We start from the raw sequence: 19,133 nt of genomic DNA on the forward strand, positions 1-19,133 counted from the left end.
ACTTCCTTACTCTATTCATTACAATAATGCATTTTTTAATTTTTCTATAGAAAAACACAAGTTCCTATAGAAAACACAAGTTTACACCACCAAACTTGGAGAAAATATTTATAAATATATTGCATTTCACTTGTCTTCTTTTGACAGGCTACAAATAAGTTCAATTAATAGCTTAAATCAGCTAGGCTGTATTCTATGTAAAGAAAGGATGAATAAGACACCTTGAATGAAGCTGTGGAAAGAGCATTTTCTATAGGTACTGTTGAAAAGGAGACTTTTAGAAGATTTGCTGTATTTGGTCAGGGTTCCAGCCTGTAGCTGATTTGCAGATGCTCAAAGAAGAGCAGTGGTGTTAGACAGTGACATGAGGTTCATTTTGCCCTTTAGCCCTTCCTGTTATGTTTTTCAGCAGCTGCAGCATCATTTTCATTCTTGAGCCTCCCCCATAAACTCCTTTGGGGTAGTCATTTTTTTTTCTGGAAAAAAAATTTAGGTTGGACAACAGAGCTTTTGATTTAGTGGAAAAAACTGCTACAAAAAGTATCTAATGGAAATCTCTTTCTTTGCTGAAATATCACACATAATACTGTTTGTAACAGTGCCTCACAGCACTGCTGGTTGAGCCCATTGTGTTCTCCTTCTCCTCTGTAGTCTGGGTCTCCGGATGGCACTTGCCTGGATGTGCTCCAGGGACATTACCTGTCAGATGGAGAAAGTCTTCTGCACCCCGCAGGGTGATGTAGATGTGGCCCAAGCAGAAACGAGTTGTTAAAGCAATGGCTTATATACTGCTTAGCTTTTTCTTGACTGCCTGGCTAGATCTGAGATAATTTCACAAACACTTTGATATTGTTTTAATTTGGTTATGTAAATCACTGCAGTGCAACCTGTGCTTTCTCCTCTTTCTTCTAACACCCTTGGCAGAGCATGTGAATGTCAATTCTGTGACCTTTGGGGAGACAGGGCAGGAGATATCTATGTCTAAAGTTTAAGATGTTTATTGAATTCATGTTCCTGGGACATCTGATGTCCCATGTGGAACATCTGTTTTAAATATCTGCAGCTACCAACTCCAGCACCTTGAGTAGTAACTGGACAGTATTTCATATATTTGCTTACGGTTCGGCAGGTGATGATGCCTTGAACTTTAGTATTTCATATTCCAAGTTTAGTTCCAGATAAGCAAGATATTGGCTGATTTGGTTGCGTCTCTTTGTTAGTTACCTATTGTCGAACTCCATAAAATTAGTTGGTTGCATTACACATTTGAACCAGGTTCTGCTGCATTCTAGAGAAATGGCTCACCTGTGTGGAAATTGCTTTTTTGGGACAAGAATCTTTCTTTTCAACCTCACTGTGCCCAGCACTTTGTCATCAGTGAGGCAGTAAAACTCTCATCAGTCCTTTTTTCCCCAAAGAAAGTATTCCTTCATTTTGTCAGATAAGCCAAATTCTCAACTAGTTGAAGTCACCCAGAAGAGATTAATGAATAATTTGAAGAGACTGGAAAGGGCAGCTGCTACATATCATTGATATGAGGACAAGTGACTACATAAGTGATTTCACATTTCTAGGCAAAGGAGGTTATTTTTAAGTCACTTTTTAGTTAAACAGGTTGTTGGCCTTCTGGCAGTAGAGAGGTTTGCAGCTCGCCACTGATACCTGTGTTCCGGTTTTGTTTATATACAATACTGTCTGGTTTTGTGGAATGCACTCACCTTTAAATGAAAGGTGTGTAGTATTTACGACGTGAAAGGCAAACCTCTGCTTTTGCCTTACTTCTGCATGACTTGATTAGACTAGAACACTTAGCAACAGTAACTGCAGTAATAGCTTCACCCAAGGTTTAATGGCATTAGTCTGGTTGTACATTAGTATGAGAAAACCATTTTTTCAAATACAGGAAAGAAAGTATGCTGTTACTGTGTGCCCACAGTGGATAAGTAACCAATTTTGGCTCAGAAATAGATGAAATACTGGTTACCTGGAAGGTTGTACTGAGGGCTTTTCCAGCAGCAGATTGATACCTAGACGATGAGAAGGGGTAGAAGAATAGAAGGCTTTTCCTGGGTAAAATATTCAGGAGGAGCAAAAGGAAGGTGTCTGAACTGTGTTAGTTGAGGAACTGATCATGGTATTAAAACTTACAAGACTCCTGTAAGAGGCTGGAGAGGTTGGAGGGGTGAACAAAGTACCATCCCATCACAGCTTGACATCTGCTTTGGCTCTTTCTCTGTCTCACTGATTCCAATGTGATTCACGTTCTGTGTACAACATGGGCAGCAACTCTGCCTTGTCTGAGCCAAGTTAGTCAGTCCTGTAGGTGAATGATTGTATCTACATTTTACTAAGGATTTCTGAAATCTATGTTCAGCTCCAGCACTGCAAAAGAAGTAGTAGAGGCCTGTTGTGACAGTGTTAAGGTTTAAAATTCAATGCAATATCAAGGCAAAATATGGTTTAAATTCTTGGCCTAAGAAACCCTTTAGCATATCCAATTTTTTCTGCAAGCCTTCATTTTTAATTTACTGCAAATTGAACAGAAGCGATTTTTACAATCTAGCAAAACAGTTTTGTAGTCATAAGTGCATCCCTCCTACAGTGTGATAACATGTTTGCATTTTAAATATTCAATGTATCCTTACATAGGTGAATTCTGTACTCATTACTGTTTGTTACATCTGATTGATGAATATACTCTACTTATTTTTGTCATTGTTTGCATTTCTCAGGATCAGATCTTTATGGAGAATGTTGGTGCTGTGAAACAGCTTTGTAAACTAACGAACAATCTTGAAGTCAGAATAGAAGAATTGGAACAGTGGAATAGGAAACTGGCCAGGCTGAAACGGACGAGCAGTTTAAAGTCAACAGTCAGTGAAGAGAGCAAAGCCAGGTACCCGTCTGGAATGTTCTTTGACAGTTGTCACAAAAATTGATGAAGTGGTCTCTGTGGTAAAAATGAAAATTGAATTTGCTTGACATAGGATTTCAGATCATATCCAGAATTTAAGTTGTGCAAAATTTGTAAATTTCACATACATTTTTTTAATTTGCTGACAAAATAAATATTTGAAGTAGCTATAGATTGCAGTAATTTTTGTAATTCTTTCAGTTGCATAAAGCAAGGGTAGATTATGTCCAGTTACAGCCCTGGAGCTTGGAAATTGCTGCTAAGAGAAATCTGCAGAGCTTCTCCTGCGAGCAAGAATCTTCATTATTGCTTTAGTGGCAGTGATGGTCACTTCCTATGTCTAAACCATTTCCCCAAGTTTTCTTTGAAATCAAATTTAATAGTGTTCACCTGAATGAGTTAACCAGAGGCTTTTGTTCTTGAAAATGAATCTCATGATACTTCTGCTTTTTCTTTTAAAATCTTGAAACTGAAAAAGCAAGTGACATTTACACCCTATTGAAAATGTCTCTTTTTCACTTATTAGTTGCTGAAGTATTTGAATGTTAAAGAGATCTTGTCTCTTACAGCAGGTATAGTCGAGCTACTAGTCTTTTGACATCAAAAAAATCAGTCCCGCTAAAATCCAGCAAGGTGAGTGAAATTAAATATATGAAATACGCCTATGAGAGAGTTTTTATAAGTGCTGACATCTCCGTGAAAGCTTTCAGGTTTCTAAATATAGACTCAAATTCCTTAGCCAGAATATTATTTAGTGTAATGCTAGAATCTTAAAACCTAACTGTACTGAGACAGAAAATGCACGAGACACTTCCACTTCTCACCTATACATTGTGTATGTGAGACTAGATCCATGCTGTGTAATGGTGTGAAGGAGGAGACTTCAACAGGAGACAATTGTTGAGCCTGTAGGTGAGCCCACATGATGCACTGCAGCCTTACACAGAAATGCTTGTTTTGATTTGGAAGTCTTCACAGTGATAATTATTCTTTACCTTTCTTATTTGAATGAGTCTTTGTGATTTGCAGTTTGCATCTCCTGTTTTGTACTGGATAAAGCTGTCTCAGTTGGTTAAGACCTGGGTAGGACGTCATTGCTATTGCTGAAGGACTTCCTCTTGCCCATATCCTTGTATAGAAAGAGGAGACCCCTTTTCACAGAGATGGAATGAGTTAGAGAATATATTGACCTCTTTCAAGATGGTCTTCCCAGACTTTCAGTCCAGTTCTTTAAGATGAACCAACGATCATTTGCCTACCTTGCTTTTGGCAGTGCCAAAGAGCAAGGAAAAATAATAGATCAAATGTTCCTTATTCCACAATGACAAGCAAACACTCCATCAACTAAGATCATCCTACTTGTTTGGGAAGTACCTTTCTTCTGTATTCACACCAGCCTTGGTTTAACATGATCTGAGTGTATACCGAAAGCTTCTAATCTTTTAGTTCTGGCCACTGCTTATTGAGTTCATAAATTGATTTTGAAATACTTCAGGAGTATGAAAAATTGTGGGGAGGAGAGGCGAGGAGAGGAGAGGAAGAAGAGAGGAGAGGAGAGGAAGAAGAGAGGAGAGGAGAGGAAGAAGAGAGGAGAGGAGAGGAAGAAGAGAGGAGAGGAGAGGAAGAAGAGAGGAGAGGAGAGGAGAGGAAGAAGAGAGGAGAGGAGAGGAAGAAGAGAGGAGAGGAAGAGGAAGAGGAAGAGGAAGAGGAAGAGGAAGAGGAAGAGGAAGAGGAGAAGCTGTTATTTTTACCCAGCCTTTCTTCCTGTGGAATGTGTCTGTCCCCAGACTGTTAATAGTGTGCAGTGGACTCACAGTTTTAAGGAGCATTTCATTACTTAAGTTTTTCTCTTTAGATGTTGAATTCTACATAAGGATTATTTGTATGGTTCCTCTGAAAGAAACAAGGTTAACTTTAGTATTTCTTAATATACTAGTAACAGCTTAGTTATGTGCCACTTAAATTAACCAAACTTTTTGTTTGTTTGTTTGTTCATTTGTTTGTTTGTTTCCCCCTAGGTTTGTTTGTTAAACAGGAAGAAGATTTTCCGGGTGACTATAATAGCTTTGCTCACTCTTATGGCACTATGGTAACAATTAATTATCAACAAGTTGACTTGTTTCTTCCTTCTCCTTACTACTTATGAGAAAGAAACTTTCAATTTTTTTCTTCTTCTCTCCCTGCCTACTCAAAGAACACAACGTGTTAAAATTCACAGTGAATATGCCTGGTAATATTGTAAAGTTTAATTCATTTTAGAAAAGTGGGACACTCGTGTGGTGCACATACAACTAATCTTTGTCTGTACCACAATCTATGGCACACCTTGAATGTATCTCAGGGGCTTGTGCTACAGGTCCAAAGCTGGACTCATGAGACTCTGCATGTTTTGTGTAATCACTCTGTGCCTAATTACAACTGCTGATGTACAGAGTGAAATTAAGCTAGACTTGTTGCCAATGTGGTGGGCAGTCCTGTCACTCTGAAAGTTTAACTCGTGGCATTGGAAAGGAAACTATGCTCTGGGCTTTTGAGATGGCCATTTTCTGTTTCCAGTCCCAAAACCTGTGGCTTACAATCTCCCTGTGAACTGACTACTTTGAACTGGTATTGTGATTCTGTTTACAATGGATAACTGACCACTTTGTGTTGAATTTAGGTGTATACAAGTATTTGACCTAAAACCTATTAAATTCAGGCAAAATTTTTCCCACTAAAGGGGAAGTGATCAGATAGTTAACTCTTACATTGCTACATGTGGACAAGGTGCTGTCAAGGTATTATTCTTCTTATGTTACGTAAGAGATGGGTGTAAATCTACAAAATAATTCTTTTTCCACAGCGCTCTGACAATATTGACCCTATACCTCCTTAGCATTCATGACAGACGTTTTGAAAAACAGCCTATTTACAGGCAAGTAGTTAAATTAGTGCCGATGAATTAGTAATAGATTGTGGACCAATCTGTTTTGGTCCACAAGACTGATGTCTGTTTCTTAATGAATTATTTTCCTTTTTCTCCATCAGCACTACCTCAGGCTCTGTTATGCTCTTGCCCGCTACCACTACAGCAGGTACTGTATCTCTGCTGGTCTACATACATGCAACAGGCTTTCAGTTTCTTTGCTATTATAAAACGCCAATAGACACACAACACTAGTGAGAAATATATGGTTTTATTGATGTATTTGTTTGTTTGTTTATTATTCCTTTAGCTTTGCAGGGGGAAAGCACCATTTCTCAGAGCACGCAACCCATCAGCACTATCCCTGAAGTGAATTTCTGTGACATTTTGCCTTGTGACACGGTCTGTTGTTGTCCAATTCAGGAACAGAAAGTCAAATCTCTAAGTTATGAGAAAAACAATGCAAAGGAGATGCGTAAGTTGAAACATTAATTTCTATTATTTACCATTTGAGTAAAGATTGTATGAAGAATGCGGGGGAAAGGGTAAGAATTTTTAAAGGTCATTAGCTTCCAACAAAAGTGCCTAGTTCAGAGGATTTAAAAGATCCTGATATGTAACTAATCATCAGTGCAGTCAATGTTTTTGAAAAATCTGGCCTGGTTACTTTTCAGAGTTCTGGGTCTTAAGATGTTTTGTCAGGTGTTGCTACTCTTTCTGGCCATTCATGGTAAATGATTTCACTTGAACCAGAAAGTCACTAATCCCTTTAATTAACCTTTGGCTACAGTTGGCCAGGAGTTGACTAGGGGTAGTGAAAGTGAATTAACAGATATAAAATACCCCCAAATACTTAATGGTGTCACAGTGTGGTGATACTACATCTTTTCTGTGGGCAGAGACAGAAATTCAACTGCCAGAAAACATAAAACTTAAAATTAAGCCTCTACTCATTCAGGCAGGGGTTTTGAGTAGATAAATGTTATTTGAAGGCAGAGCTCTATGAAATCAATTGCTTTTACTGGAATGAATTTTCTTTCAGATACTGTCTGCCAGATGTTATGAGTGTAATGTATGAGTAGGTATATTCTTTACAACTTTGATGATATTTATAAGAAAGAGTTTATACATAAAGGTATGCACAAGTTCTTGGACTTTATATTCCTCTTTCCCAGACCTTAACATTGTCATCAGAAGTAACTGTTAGTGTTACTAAACTCAGCATTCATATTCTTCCTCTCTTCGCCTTGGGAACAATTCTTGCATGAACCACAGTTGACAAGCTGAGGTGAAACCAGGGACGAATGCAGTTCAGCCTCTGCAGTACAAATCTCTATCAGGGCAGGCATTGCCAATTGCTGTGACACCTGTGCCACATGAACAGTTGCTGCGGGATTCACCCACTGGCCATTCTTTGTGCTGCAACATGCCATTGTCTGCAGATGACTGCATGGAAAAGGTCCCTGTGATTCTTGTCATTAGTGGTACAGTAAACCCTGTGGCAGATATAGTTCAATAACAGTGCTTTCGAGAGGTCATACCTAAGTGGTTTGTATTGCTCTGAAGCCTAAAAGAGTGTTGATTAATTAAAAAGACATTAATTTCATTTACAAATGGGGGAGCTGTAGACAGGTGAAATTGAAATATGGAAACTCTATCCCCAGCTGGCTGCTTTTGATATTAGGTGGGAAGAGAAGATAAGAATAAACACAAAGCATTACCTTCCTAAGGTCTTATGCTCCAAATAGCATTAAGTGTGGATCGAAGACTGAAAAATCAGCACAGTATACAAGCTACTGAAAGATTTCAGATCTGCACAAGTTAAATGAAGCTGAATGTATCCCCAGAGAGAAGGTAACAATGTCAATGTGAAGTCCAAACAGAAGGAAAACCAATAAGCTGCTTAATGTAGCTGCAGCCAAGATAAATGAAAAGGAAAATGTTTTCAGAACAAAATCTAACAGTTAAATATGGGGAATAAGGAAGATAAACAATGGATATTTTAGAATCAGATGGTTAGTCTGATTCATGGAAATACAAAACAATTTCACATTACAGTTGATTTAAATGCTAATTTGGGAGTTCATATTTAACAGAGCTTTCACTGTTCTACCATGCGATACCTGAATTCTGTGGGTGCAGGCTACAGCTGAGCGCAGCCAGTGTGAAGTCTAATCCCTTGCATTTAAGACTTGCTGAGAAGGCTGTTAGGAGTGCTGAAGTAGAAACAAAAGCATTCATAAGCAAGAGAAAATGTATTAAACAAAAGTTGAGCACATCTTTATGTAGTCTAGCTCAATGTGGCCTTTTTCCTCAGACTTTGTTTTAAGAACGGGTTTCTCTGAAGTATTTAGACTTTTGAACTCCTATTGATTTCAGTGGAAAGGAGGAGTGTGAATAACCTTCATCATCTGGACCTTTTCTGCTCTGTGCTTCCATGCTATTAGTTCTCATTGCTCATCCCTTCATCTTAAGTGTTGCTGGTAACCAGGGTCTGTCTGTACTTTCTCTTAGAGCCTTGTTTCTCCCTGGTGTCTTAATCCTCACAATAAAAAACTTGGTGAGGGCTCCTGCTGGATTTTGACCACCTTCGTGCATTTTCGTTTATTGTCTTCAGATGGTAGGTAACAGGTTCATGGAAAGGTACTACCACAAGAAATCATCAGCAGGTCTTTTCCATACTGCTTATAGAGTGTTACAACTCACATTTATTAAAACCAGCAGATGCTTGAGGAAAGAAAAAGGATACCAAGTATATTGGATGACTTAATCTGAATCTTATCTGAAGATAATGGTTGTGCTCATTACATTCTAGTCATGCTCATACTTTTTTATTTGTTATTGAATTGGTTCTTCACGCCCCACATGGGCCTTTGAGAAAGCCCTCAGAATTATGGTATGTGACAGAGTGGCAGTTTACTACAATTTATTGAGGGCTGCTACAATGTTTTTTCGTGATTTCTGATGTTCTCAATTGGCAATTTGAGCTCTAAATAAAAATAACTTCAGGGTCCTCTTTTCTACATGAGCTTAAAAGAGAATGAAATAGTAATTTTATGGAAAGTAAAATAACAAGTAAAAAAAATTCTATACTGGTTACTGACTCATTTTGAATAGTTGAAAACTTAGTGAAATAAAACTTTGTGAAAGTTTTTGTACAAATTTCTGGTACCCACGTAATGCTTTCTTCCATCATCTATCAAAGCATCACAGTATTAAATGCTTAGTATTTCAGAGTAAGTAACAAATATTCCTACCAATACTTGCACAGATGAAGTAATGTATCTACAGGAAGAACATCTTCATTTCAGTGAGCAATTTTTTACCTTTACCAGCCTATACAGGCTTTCCTACAGAGTAGTTCTGTTAATGCAAATGCAAAAGGGCAGGGAATGTTTAATGTGTTGCTAACATATCTAGACTATTAAGAGAAAACAGCAGAAGGTGAAAAGAAGATGTGACAACTAGTCTCAGGAAGACTGAGAGAATGAATAGGTCCTTTTTAGATCTGCCTCAAGACCTACAGTACAAGTCTAAGTGCTGGCATGTGTTCAGTAGCCATTTTACTAGGTGTGTGGCAGCAGATCACACAGTAAAGAAGTGGGGTGACAGATGACTACTAAATGCAGCAGTTACCACCTAAATTGGCAGAACTGGCAGATCTATATGATAGGCAAGTAAATAGAAAACAGATTCAAGCAATAACTGGCAGCAGTATCATAGATTCATAACAAACCACAAAAATTATAGAAATCTCAGAGATCATTTTGTATTAAATTTCTTCTGGGTCCTCAGACTGCAGTTGCTAATGTTGTTCCATGCTCTCAGTCACCTACTAGCATGAGAAAGTCTGAGTTTCCATATTTCCCAATACTCAAACAAAACCCAAAATCTGGAATGAAAAATAAGATAGGAAGGTCAATCCAGCTGTCTTGTTTCAATCTCAGTGAAATAATGCATTTTGATCCTTCCTTTTGTAAAGTAGATTTTTATATGATTAAGCAGTGACTTCTGTTCTAAACAGTCATTTTGAAATCAGAATGCTTCCTTTGAAACACATGGGAATGGAACATTTTGGTATTCTAGAAGTATATGATTCCATCTTTTCCCAAATGAAATGGTATTTGATGAAGCATGTTAGTTTAGGCAAGATCAACATTTCCGAGTGACAGTTTATTGGTAACATGTTTCTGGACAGATTCTTGGCTGGCAATTAGTGTAAAAGCACAGGAATTGCTTGAAACCATTTCCCACTGGCTTGAAAGGCCTTTTGCTTTCCCCAGGGTGTACGATGTGATGATTATTCAAAAGATCTTTTAAAGTTCACTTTTCTGGAGAAATGCTGAGAAGATGAATACAGAAAAAAAAAAAAAATCATCTTATATTTCCCAGCATTGTTCAATGTTTAAAATTGCAGAGGTGACATCAGTGAACATGGTGATCATGCTGTTAGAGCTGTGCATTAGTTTCTTTCATTTGATGACTCACCCTTCCCTTTCTGAAAGTACTGTGTCTCACTTGGGCCCATCCTCAGTGTCTTACGTCTCACATTCAAAAAACTAAGCTATTCCCCTGGCCTATGTTTTTGCGGCAGATGCCTATTTATTAATTTTCTCACTAATAAGAAAGATGTGGCTTTATGATCAGATTTGTGCTGAAGTGCCTGACTGGATGTTGACTTTCGCTTTGGCTCTCTGTTATAACCAGTTGTGATATGCTGTGTGGGGGATGAAATCTTTTCTACTAGGCTATTTTTTGAAGTGTTTCAGATATACTGTAGAATTTCAAAAGTTGTTCCTTGTTACCTACAGACTTTTAACTATATATATATATATATATATGTATATATATAATATATTCCTCTGAATGGAGATGCCTTGTTTTTTAAAGGTTTCTCTTGTCGTTATGCGTGCCTTTATCCAAGAGATAATTAACAAAACATCTTCTGGTGTTGTATTGATATTTTGCTGTACAACTGTGCAAGGCTAACTTGGGGACATTTGTACACACATTCTTTCACAGGACGCAAAAGTAACATGTTACCTGAAGGAAATACAGTGAAAATATCTAATGGAAGACCTGATCTTGGAAATGACTGTAAGTCTCATATTTTTTTAAAACAACTGTTGAAATGTATAATTGTATAATTTGAAAAGCTACCTTTAGGATTGCTGGAATTTAGAGAAGTTTCATTTATAACTGGTCATTATAGAGAATTAGCACTTAGGAATCTATTAAATACCTGTGAATCACTATAATTTTCTTGTCATTGCAATTTATTCTTACATCTTCATTAACTTTTATAGACATTCTGCCCTCTCTAGATAGTTCCTAGACTTGGCTTCAGGCGTGACAAAATGACAAGTGACGTTTCCCTTGACAGGTGCTGAAATCTTGTAAGGTGCTCAGCCCTGCTAACCCTTACACACCAGGATGCTTAAGCATATGAGTGTGGCATTTGTGTGCAGGGAATGCATCATGTAGTGTAAAGGAAGCACTGGGGGTTTGGCCCAGTTTACCTAATGAGTTAAAAATGCCAGCTGCTGAAAGGGGCCGTCTCTGCCCCTGTCAGCATCCTGACACTATCACAAAATCACAGAATGTTAGGGATTGGAAGGGACCTCAAAAGATCACCTAGTCCAATCCCCCTGCCAGAGCAGGAAAACCTAGATGAGGTTACACAGGAACATTTCTGTGGAGTTGAAATGAAGTTCTTTGACATAGGACATTTGGCTTGCTTTCAGGCTTCCATTTTAGTGGCTGGGCACTGCTGACAGAGCAGTGTGGGCTGGAAATATTGATTCTTTTCCGTGAAGATGAGTTATATGTTATAACGCTATGCTCAGGCATTCATTCGGTACCAGTAGAATTACTCCTTGTCTTTTCTGGTTTTGTGGATGCCCTGTTGTTTTTGTTTTGATTTGTTTGCTTGTTTAATAAATGTTCTGTTGCTACCCAGGGTCGTGTGAGAAACAGAACATCAGTTCTGCTTTTTGCCTGGGTACACCCCAGTGGGATGATCTGGGAAAAATTCATTTCCCTCCTGATTTTTTTTATGTGGCTACACACCTCAGAAAAGGGCCTCTGTGGCATTACTATGATATGTGCTGTAATGAGATGCTGTATCAGAGGGAAATGTTCTCTGTGTTAGTTCTTTTGAGATGAACATGCTCAATTTCCCTCTGTCACTTAAGCATAAGTGTGGATATTTGCATGCTGGAAGTTAAGTGTATCCTAACGCACAGATGTTTTACAATCATAGCGCAGGTCAGCTTGTAATCATCAAGTTTCTTTGCTAAGCAGGGAAATGTTGCTGTAGAACAGAGGAAAAGAAATACCAAACCAGTGTTCACAATGCGATGTGAAGAGCAGACCTGGGCCTGCTGGACCAGGTTGTCCTTGTGCATTCTGTACCACACTGCAAGACTCAAACTGTCAGCAGCTTGATGCTGTAGGCAAAAGCTGGAGACTGGCTCTCTGCTGATGGCTCAGACACTCCCTCTCCACCTGGACCTTCCCCAAAACATTGGCAGTGTGAGCCTATGCCCACTTTGGAGTATTATACCCGTTCGGCCCCTTCTGTTTGAGGACCATTTCGTATTATGTCTTTCATATTAATGATTACTTGTATGAGCGTGGATTCCAGCACATCAAAATGAACACTGGCACATTTGTATCCTATTATACTTGGACTACAACCAAAATAGCCTTCAATGTCTGCTCCAAATCAAAGGTTACAATATTAGGTGCCTGCCCAGGATATCTGTCCTTGTAAATTGAACAAGGATCTTATCTCCCCTGTAATGGCACAATGCAGGTAATCAATCAAAGGCTTTTTAGTGAGAGCTAATTTAGACTTGTGGCAACTCGTGTAGTGGCAAGCAAGGGAGTAGACACCACTTTATTAACTGCAATTTTATTATGCTTTTATCTAAGATCTCTGAAGCAATTAAGAATAAAACATTATTCTTAATATTTTTAGGGATTGACACAACAATCAGTTCCATACAGATTTTGGAAACGCAGCAAAGCATTGACAACCGCTATTGTAGTAAAAATCTACAGTGCTGGTAAGTAAATTGTTTCATTATGCTTTATTATGGTGGAAGAGAATACCATTAATGTTGCATTGCTACTTGTCTGTCTCCTTTTCACAATTGTTTCCTCTAGTGTACAGGAGTTTTTTCTACCTTTTCATATATTTTCTTTTTAAATTTAAACACTATGTTTTTACAAAGATGCTACCTATCTCAAAATCTCATGTCCATTAATGCCACCTTTTTCAGGTCTGGAAATTACACCTATATTATTCCTGTTAACAAATATACACCCATGGATGTAGAAATGTCACTGGAAATTAAGTAAGTACAATTAAAGAAAATACATACATAATTTCTTTTTTTTGGGTAGTAATTCTTGCCTGCTTTCTATTGTGGCTTGGATTTGTCCCTATTCAGAAGCGTGGGACAAATCTGTGTACAACTATCCATTGCTGTAGCATAGGCTCAATACCACTCTCAGCCCAATGCCAATTGCACCAATTGATGCAGATGTTAAAATCCAGTAGTCTTCAGGTTCAGTGTAATAATCATTTGAGTAGACATGTTCACATATATTAGCAGAATTGCGGCCTGTGGACTAGGGCTTTGGGGGCTTTTTATAATGCATAAAATTGTGACTTTACAGCAGGAACAAGCAGCAAACTTAATCCTCTCAGCAGGAATTTTCTCCTCAAATAAAAGCCTAGCTCCGTTGTGTTCTCCCAGAAGGAACAAACCCTTTCATTTGGGGTTCTTCTCAGAGAAAGGCCGGTGATAGCCAGAACAGCTGCGAAACACTCTGCTAGATGACACTTCAAGACTCCAGTCTCTCCAAGAAAGAGCTCTGTGAAGTTATGGATGGTCTTTAGATCCAATCTTTTGATCTTGAATATTATCCTTGTAAACATCTGCCTTTTTCAGACAAGAGGAAATGTAACAGACCTCCTGGAGTGCCTGCTTGTTTTCTACAGCAACTGAAAATCTGTCTTTTAAGTGTATGCCATTATAAACTAATAATGCAACCCTCCCACACGGGGATCAATACATCATAGTCAGAGTTTCACTGTGCTGAATTTATTTTGGATATTGGTTTGGGGGAGGGGGATTTTCAATATATACCTTTGCTATAAACTTTCACTAAACAAAGCCGCAAACTTAATAAGTTCAAAAACCCAAACATGTTTGGATTATTGCTGTGTCCAAATGTTGTAAGACACTGTAACTACTTCAAAAATTTGGAAAACTTTTATACCTGCTGAATAAGATTAACTGAAATCAACACACACTACTGACAGCTCGTCTCAGAAAAGCAATCTGGTAAGCTAGAAAGTGCTGGAAACTGTCTCCAGGGATAGTTTGGAGAAGATATGACCACGGAGTCTTTGCTGTTGAAGAATTCTGAATGAAATTCTGTTTGCCACTGCCTTCCCACACCAAGTCTGGGATATTTTTACTTCATTTTAGTGATAAGCTGGCATGGCTACAGCAGTAAATGGGAGTTATTTATATATGTCTCTGTTTTAAGGCTTATTATGGGTCTATAAAACTGATCTATAAAACTGATGCTGTATTAGGGTGCCCAGGTACCCTCTGGCACAGGTGTATTGTGCCTATGCATGATGAAAGCCGCACAGCTCAAGCACGTCATGATGAGTAAAGTGTATAAAAAGTCATTTACAATAGCTTCTGGTATGAACATACTTAAAGTTTGAGGAAGTTTAGTGTCCATTTCTATCTTAACAACTGTAAAGATCACCCAGGTTTCCAAATAAAAAAACATCCTCCATTTATAGCAGGGAATAGGACTGTATTAGAGGTTGGTGGCTTAGGTTTATCTCCCTCATATCAACCAGTGCAGTAAGATCCTCTGCTTTGTTTCTCCACAATTTGATTATTTGTATTTCCCCCCTTGTGTGTATATTGTATTTGTATATATGATTATTCTATTTAAGAACAGTGGGATAGATCCTTATTTTTCTGTTTCTTGAAGCACCACAGAACCATTAATTGTATTTCTCTGCAAAGTCACATTTGGAAATTATTGCTCCTATTATTCTGCAAAACAAAACAGTAGGAAGGATTTCCTCGAAACTACACAGGTAAGATTATTGCAGCAATACTCTGGCTTGTGGGGATCATTTTTATGAAGTTAATGGCTGCAAAATTCTCATCTTGGCTAAGGCAGCGGGAATTCAAATGGTACTTTGAGTCTCCCAGTCATAGCTGGCTTTGGCATGACCATAATGAGATGAAGCCTTTTGGTAGGTATCAGTTTTCTGTTGCATTTTGTAAAAGTCTATCCAGTGACTCTCTACAAGGACACTTTTGAGTTTAGTTTAGCCTAGCTCAACACTATAACTCATTATATCTCCAGAGATACTTAAGAAATGGGAGTACTTTTCACCCAAAGCCTTAGAAGACAGTTTCCTCCAAACTCTTGTCTACTCTACTGTTTCCATTATTGTCGAATGGCTAATGAATTCTAGTTTTTAAGTCCTGAGTTGACTGAAAAGGATGGTAGTATTCCCCTTTAATTCTCTGTGATCTCTCTAGGGAAAATCGTTCATTGTAAAAACAAGAGTTGTTTAAATGTCATTCTCTGGATTGACTCGATGGGAATAAAAACTGTTAAGATGTGTTAGCTTTTCCCAGAAAAAAATATTGCAAAGTTTTGATTATCTCCAATAAACTGATGAAGGACTGAAACTCCCTTCACATTTTCTGGAAATATAAGACTCTTTCAAGGCATCAATTTGTTCATATTGCTTGGAAATGTTTATTCTGGCTAAAACAGTAGGAAGGGCAGTAGCGTTTCTGAATGCATCGTAGGAGAAACCTCCATGAAGTTGGAAATAATTTCAGAGTCTTATTTAGATTTCTGATCTATGATGCTATACATTATATGATTTTAAATTACTTTTTTGGTGCTTTGTCAAATCAGAGTAGTTGGGATACCCCTCACTCTTTCAGCTGACTTTCTGATTAACTTTTCAAGTGTCTTTGCAAAAAATTACAAGCTTCTCTGTAACTGCTGCAAAGCCATGAGAAAGCCAAAATTGTCCAAGTTTTGACCTGTCTGCTGTAATTCCAACAGAGATGAGATTAAGTTAGGCCCAGGGAGTTTCACAATGCAGAAATATCTTTGAAGCTTACTGCCAGAACTGGTCAAGGACATTTCCCATGTCAACCTGAAATCCACATCAAAAGACGAAAGCTAACTAGCCTTCAGCAGCAGTGAGCATTCGGGTTTGATGTGACTCAGAATAGAAATGCTGCCTAGTTGAAGAGGTTGGTTTGGGTTTTTTTTTTTTTGAGAGGATTTTCCAAGGGACTGAAAGGCTTCTGCTCTACCAAAGGGCAGGACAGCAATCATTTGGACTCAGCAATCTTACCAAAGTTGTATCACATGAACGTATCATCTCCAACAGATAGAATGTGCCAGAAAGTGAAGGGAGGAGAGAAAGATGAAGGAGTTGAGAGAGTAGAAACTGATGAAATAAGAGTTTCCATGGATCATTAGGTCGAAAGTAGGTGAGGATTAAATTTTATTTTATTAAATGTAGCATAAATATTTCAGATACAAAATATGTTATTTCCTTTGTACATGGCAGGACATGGCAGTCCAAAATAGCATGAAATCTTGCCTACATGTTTTTGAAATACTGAGTGAAGATGCTACTCCTGTCTTTGCAATATGTAGAGGAACCTTCACTGCTTTCTGAGGACTACTAAAGTTGCTGTTTCAGAAACAGCAGAATTGCCATCTGCTCCATAAGGCTCTCGGGCCACCTGGCACATGAGGAATAATCCCTATTTATTGTGGGATTTGCTTGGAAAACTAGAGAGGGAGTTCTGTTACTCAGAGCCAGCTGAGTGTCACCGGGAGCCAGATGTCTGTCACTTCCCGTGCAGATCTGATCAGAGCAAACCCACATTTGCAGGGTTTAAAGTCAGCACTTTGTCTTTAAATACTTTGACTATAGCTATCAAGTCTTGTTGTCCTAATTACTTTGCACTGCATTTGTCAATGGAATGTTTCCAGAGCCTATCCTTCTCTCTAGTTTAATGTGAAATAAGGTCATCTAATCTCTCTCTCTCCTTTTTCATCTAGGGACATCAGCATATTTGGACTCTCCCTGTAGCTAAATTTTATGACAGCAAGTACCATTTCCGTGTAGCTGCACCGGTAAGCCTTTTCCAATGGCAACACAGCGAAAGACAAATAGCATTTGAACTGAGAGCAGATCATATATGAATCTCCCTTATTTTTCTTCTACAGGGTTTTGCAGCCTGCTCAACAGATCATTATTTTGCTGGGATGTTTTTTACTGATTACCACTTCTACTTTTATCGGCAGTGCAACTAAAATGTTGTTGATCATTCTGTTCTTTGGGGAAAAGACAATGAAGCTCTTGATATGAAAAAGAGACTTATGAATTGTCCTGGATATTTTTTAAACATCTTGATGAGTTGTACAGCACTTTCTTGTTTGTTTTGCTTTTAAATAAAAAAAAAAAAAAAAGGAGACATATGAAGTGTTTGATAACAACCACAGTTCTGCATTTCCAGGAACTGTTTCTAAACGGACATGAGGCAATGGAGTAAACAATGAGTAAATAAGAAATCCCAATGATCATAGTGAAGTTAGATGATATTGTACATATGGCAGACAAGAACGAATGGGTAGGAGCTCTGCTGAGCTGGGATGCACTCTAGTCCTCAGAAGATGGTAAGGTAATAAAATGTTATTTGCAGTCAGGAGACATAATTCTGTCTTACAGGCATGTGCCTCCTTTTAGTATCTGCTGCCCTTTATTCATATATAAATCTATTTTTATTTTTCACTAACAAAACAAAAACCAAACAAAACTTTGAGAGAGAAATGTAGCTCTGTGCAAATGCCCTCTAAAATAGGTGCTGTAAGTTAGGGAACGACAGGTCAATTCTGCAATCTAGGTAAGTATTTCCATTTCAGAAAACAGTATCATCATTGCCATTATGATTGTGTGATTTAATGATGCTGCTGCTGCTGTTTGAATGATATATATTTAATCTACTTGTTTTTTTTTTTTTAACTGTACAGCAGGAATTGACTATTTACTCCTAAATTCAGGTTATTTTTTTTCTTGGTGTTTGTGATTTGTGCCAGTGTGATGGAAGAATAGAAATATTTGAAAAGAATAATATCTTGCGTGTGTGTCTTTATAAGATACATATGGATACACACTTGCATGGGAGAAATCTTTCTGGTTTTATTTAGAAAATATATTTGTAAGGTAAAACTTTTTAAATGAAATTCCACATTAGTTGCTCAGACAGAAGCAAAACAGATGTGAGAACCAAGTATGGTGTTGTGGGGTATGTTTAGAACAATAATTCATTTTGTGTAGAGAAGATAGAGTAAATTTAATGGAGAGACTGTAGGCTTTTAAAGATTCATAATGTAAAAGTTACATTTGAACAGCCTTACTCTGAATGAAATTCTTTATTTAGCAGCCCAAGAGAAACACTAGGAAGAAAGATTAATCTCTAAAAAAGAGCTGACTACAGGTTTTGTAAACACCAATGTGTCTTAATTGTATATTTATTGCCTGACGATGTGATGGGAGAATTTCATTTGTTTCTGTGCCTTTGTTTGGCATTTCTTTTGTCACTATTTTGAGATTTCCTTTAAGGATGACTTTTTCACTGATATTTTAAGATGCATGTGCTTCAGGTTGTGGGGGGTTTTTTTGTTTGTTTGTTTTAATTTATGGTGTAGGTCATGTTCTGTAATATCCTGAAGACTAACTGGACTTGGAAGTCTGGATCCAAAAGCATCAGAAATTCACACCTTTAGTTTTTTGTGGTCCATGCTTGAGGGTAATTCCTAAGTGCCATCTGGTCACAGATGCTAGTGCATCTGCATCTTGAACAAACATTGCATATTTCTAGACCTACCTGGTTTTCCTCACACTATTCTGGGTTGTACGCTCTTCTCCATGGCACAGAGCACTGCAGTAGAAGGATATAAGTTCCCAGTGTTTCCTGTTATCCAAAAAAGTTCCTGTGATTAGAGCCTGGGGTGAGATGCATGTGGGAAAGCAACTATTTTCTTTATGAAAAAGCTTGTGATGATTTTAGTACAAATTACTTCACCCATTCATGCATTTTAAACTAGTTCTTTACTCCTGTCATACGTTTTTAGTAGAGATTTAAGATGATAAGTTGCTATATGAAGGCTCTGTTCTAACAAGTCTGAGGTAGCAAAAATCTACCTTGGCAAAAGCTAGGG

General features: G+C 37.9%; 1 protein-coding gene across 1 annotated transcript in view; it reads left to right on the forward strand.

Moving 5' to 3' along the window:
• Window positions 1-18,933, forward strand: part of MYRFL (myelin regulatory factor like) — a gene marked incomplete at its 5' end in the record, with an annotated part of 38,746 nt that extends 19,813 nt beyond the window's left edge. The window contains 12 exons of the mRNA XM_013367229.3: window positions 2,733-2,896; window positions 3,484-3,547; window positions 4,933-5,003; window positions 5,757-5,828; window positions 5,942-5,988; window positions 6,130-6,294; window positions 10,842-10,916; window positions 12,802-12,889; window positions 13,106-13,180; window positions 14,850-14,958; window positions 16,971-17,045; window positions 17,139-18,933. Coding sequence (XP_013222683.2) covers window positions 2,733-2,896; window positions 3,484-3,547; window positions 4,933-5,003; window positions 5,757-5,828; window positions 5,942-5,988; window positions 6,130-6,294; window positions 10,842-10,916; window positions 12,802-12,889; window positions 13,106-13,180; window positions 14,850-14,958; window positions 16,971-17,045; window positions 17,139-17,225 — 1,092 coding nt within the window. The remainder of the gene's footprint in view (window positions 1-2,732; window positions 2,897-3,483; window positions 3,548-4,932; window positions 5,004-5,756; window positions 5,829-5,941; window positions 5,989-6,129; window positions 6,295-10,841; window positions 10,917-12,801; window positions 12,890-13,105; window positions 13,181-14,849; window positions 14,959-16,970; window positions 17,046-17,138) is intronic.
• Between the last annotated feature and the right edge of the window lie 200 nt (window positions 18,934-19,133).

This window comes from Columba livia, chromosome 1, assembly GCF_036013475.1.
Source record: "Columba livia isolate bColLiv1 breed racing homer chromosome 1, bColLiv1.pat.W.v2, whole genome shotgun sequence".
Classification (NCBI taxonomy): Eukaryota; Metazoa; Chordata; class Aves; order Columbiformes; family Columbidae; genus Columba; species Columba livia.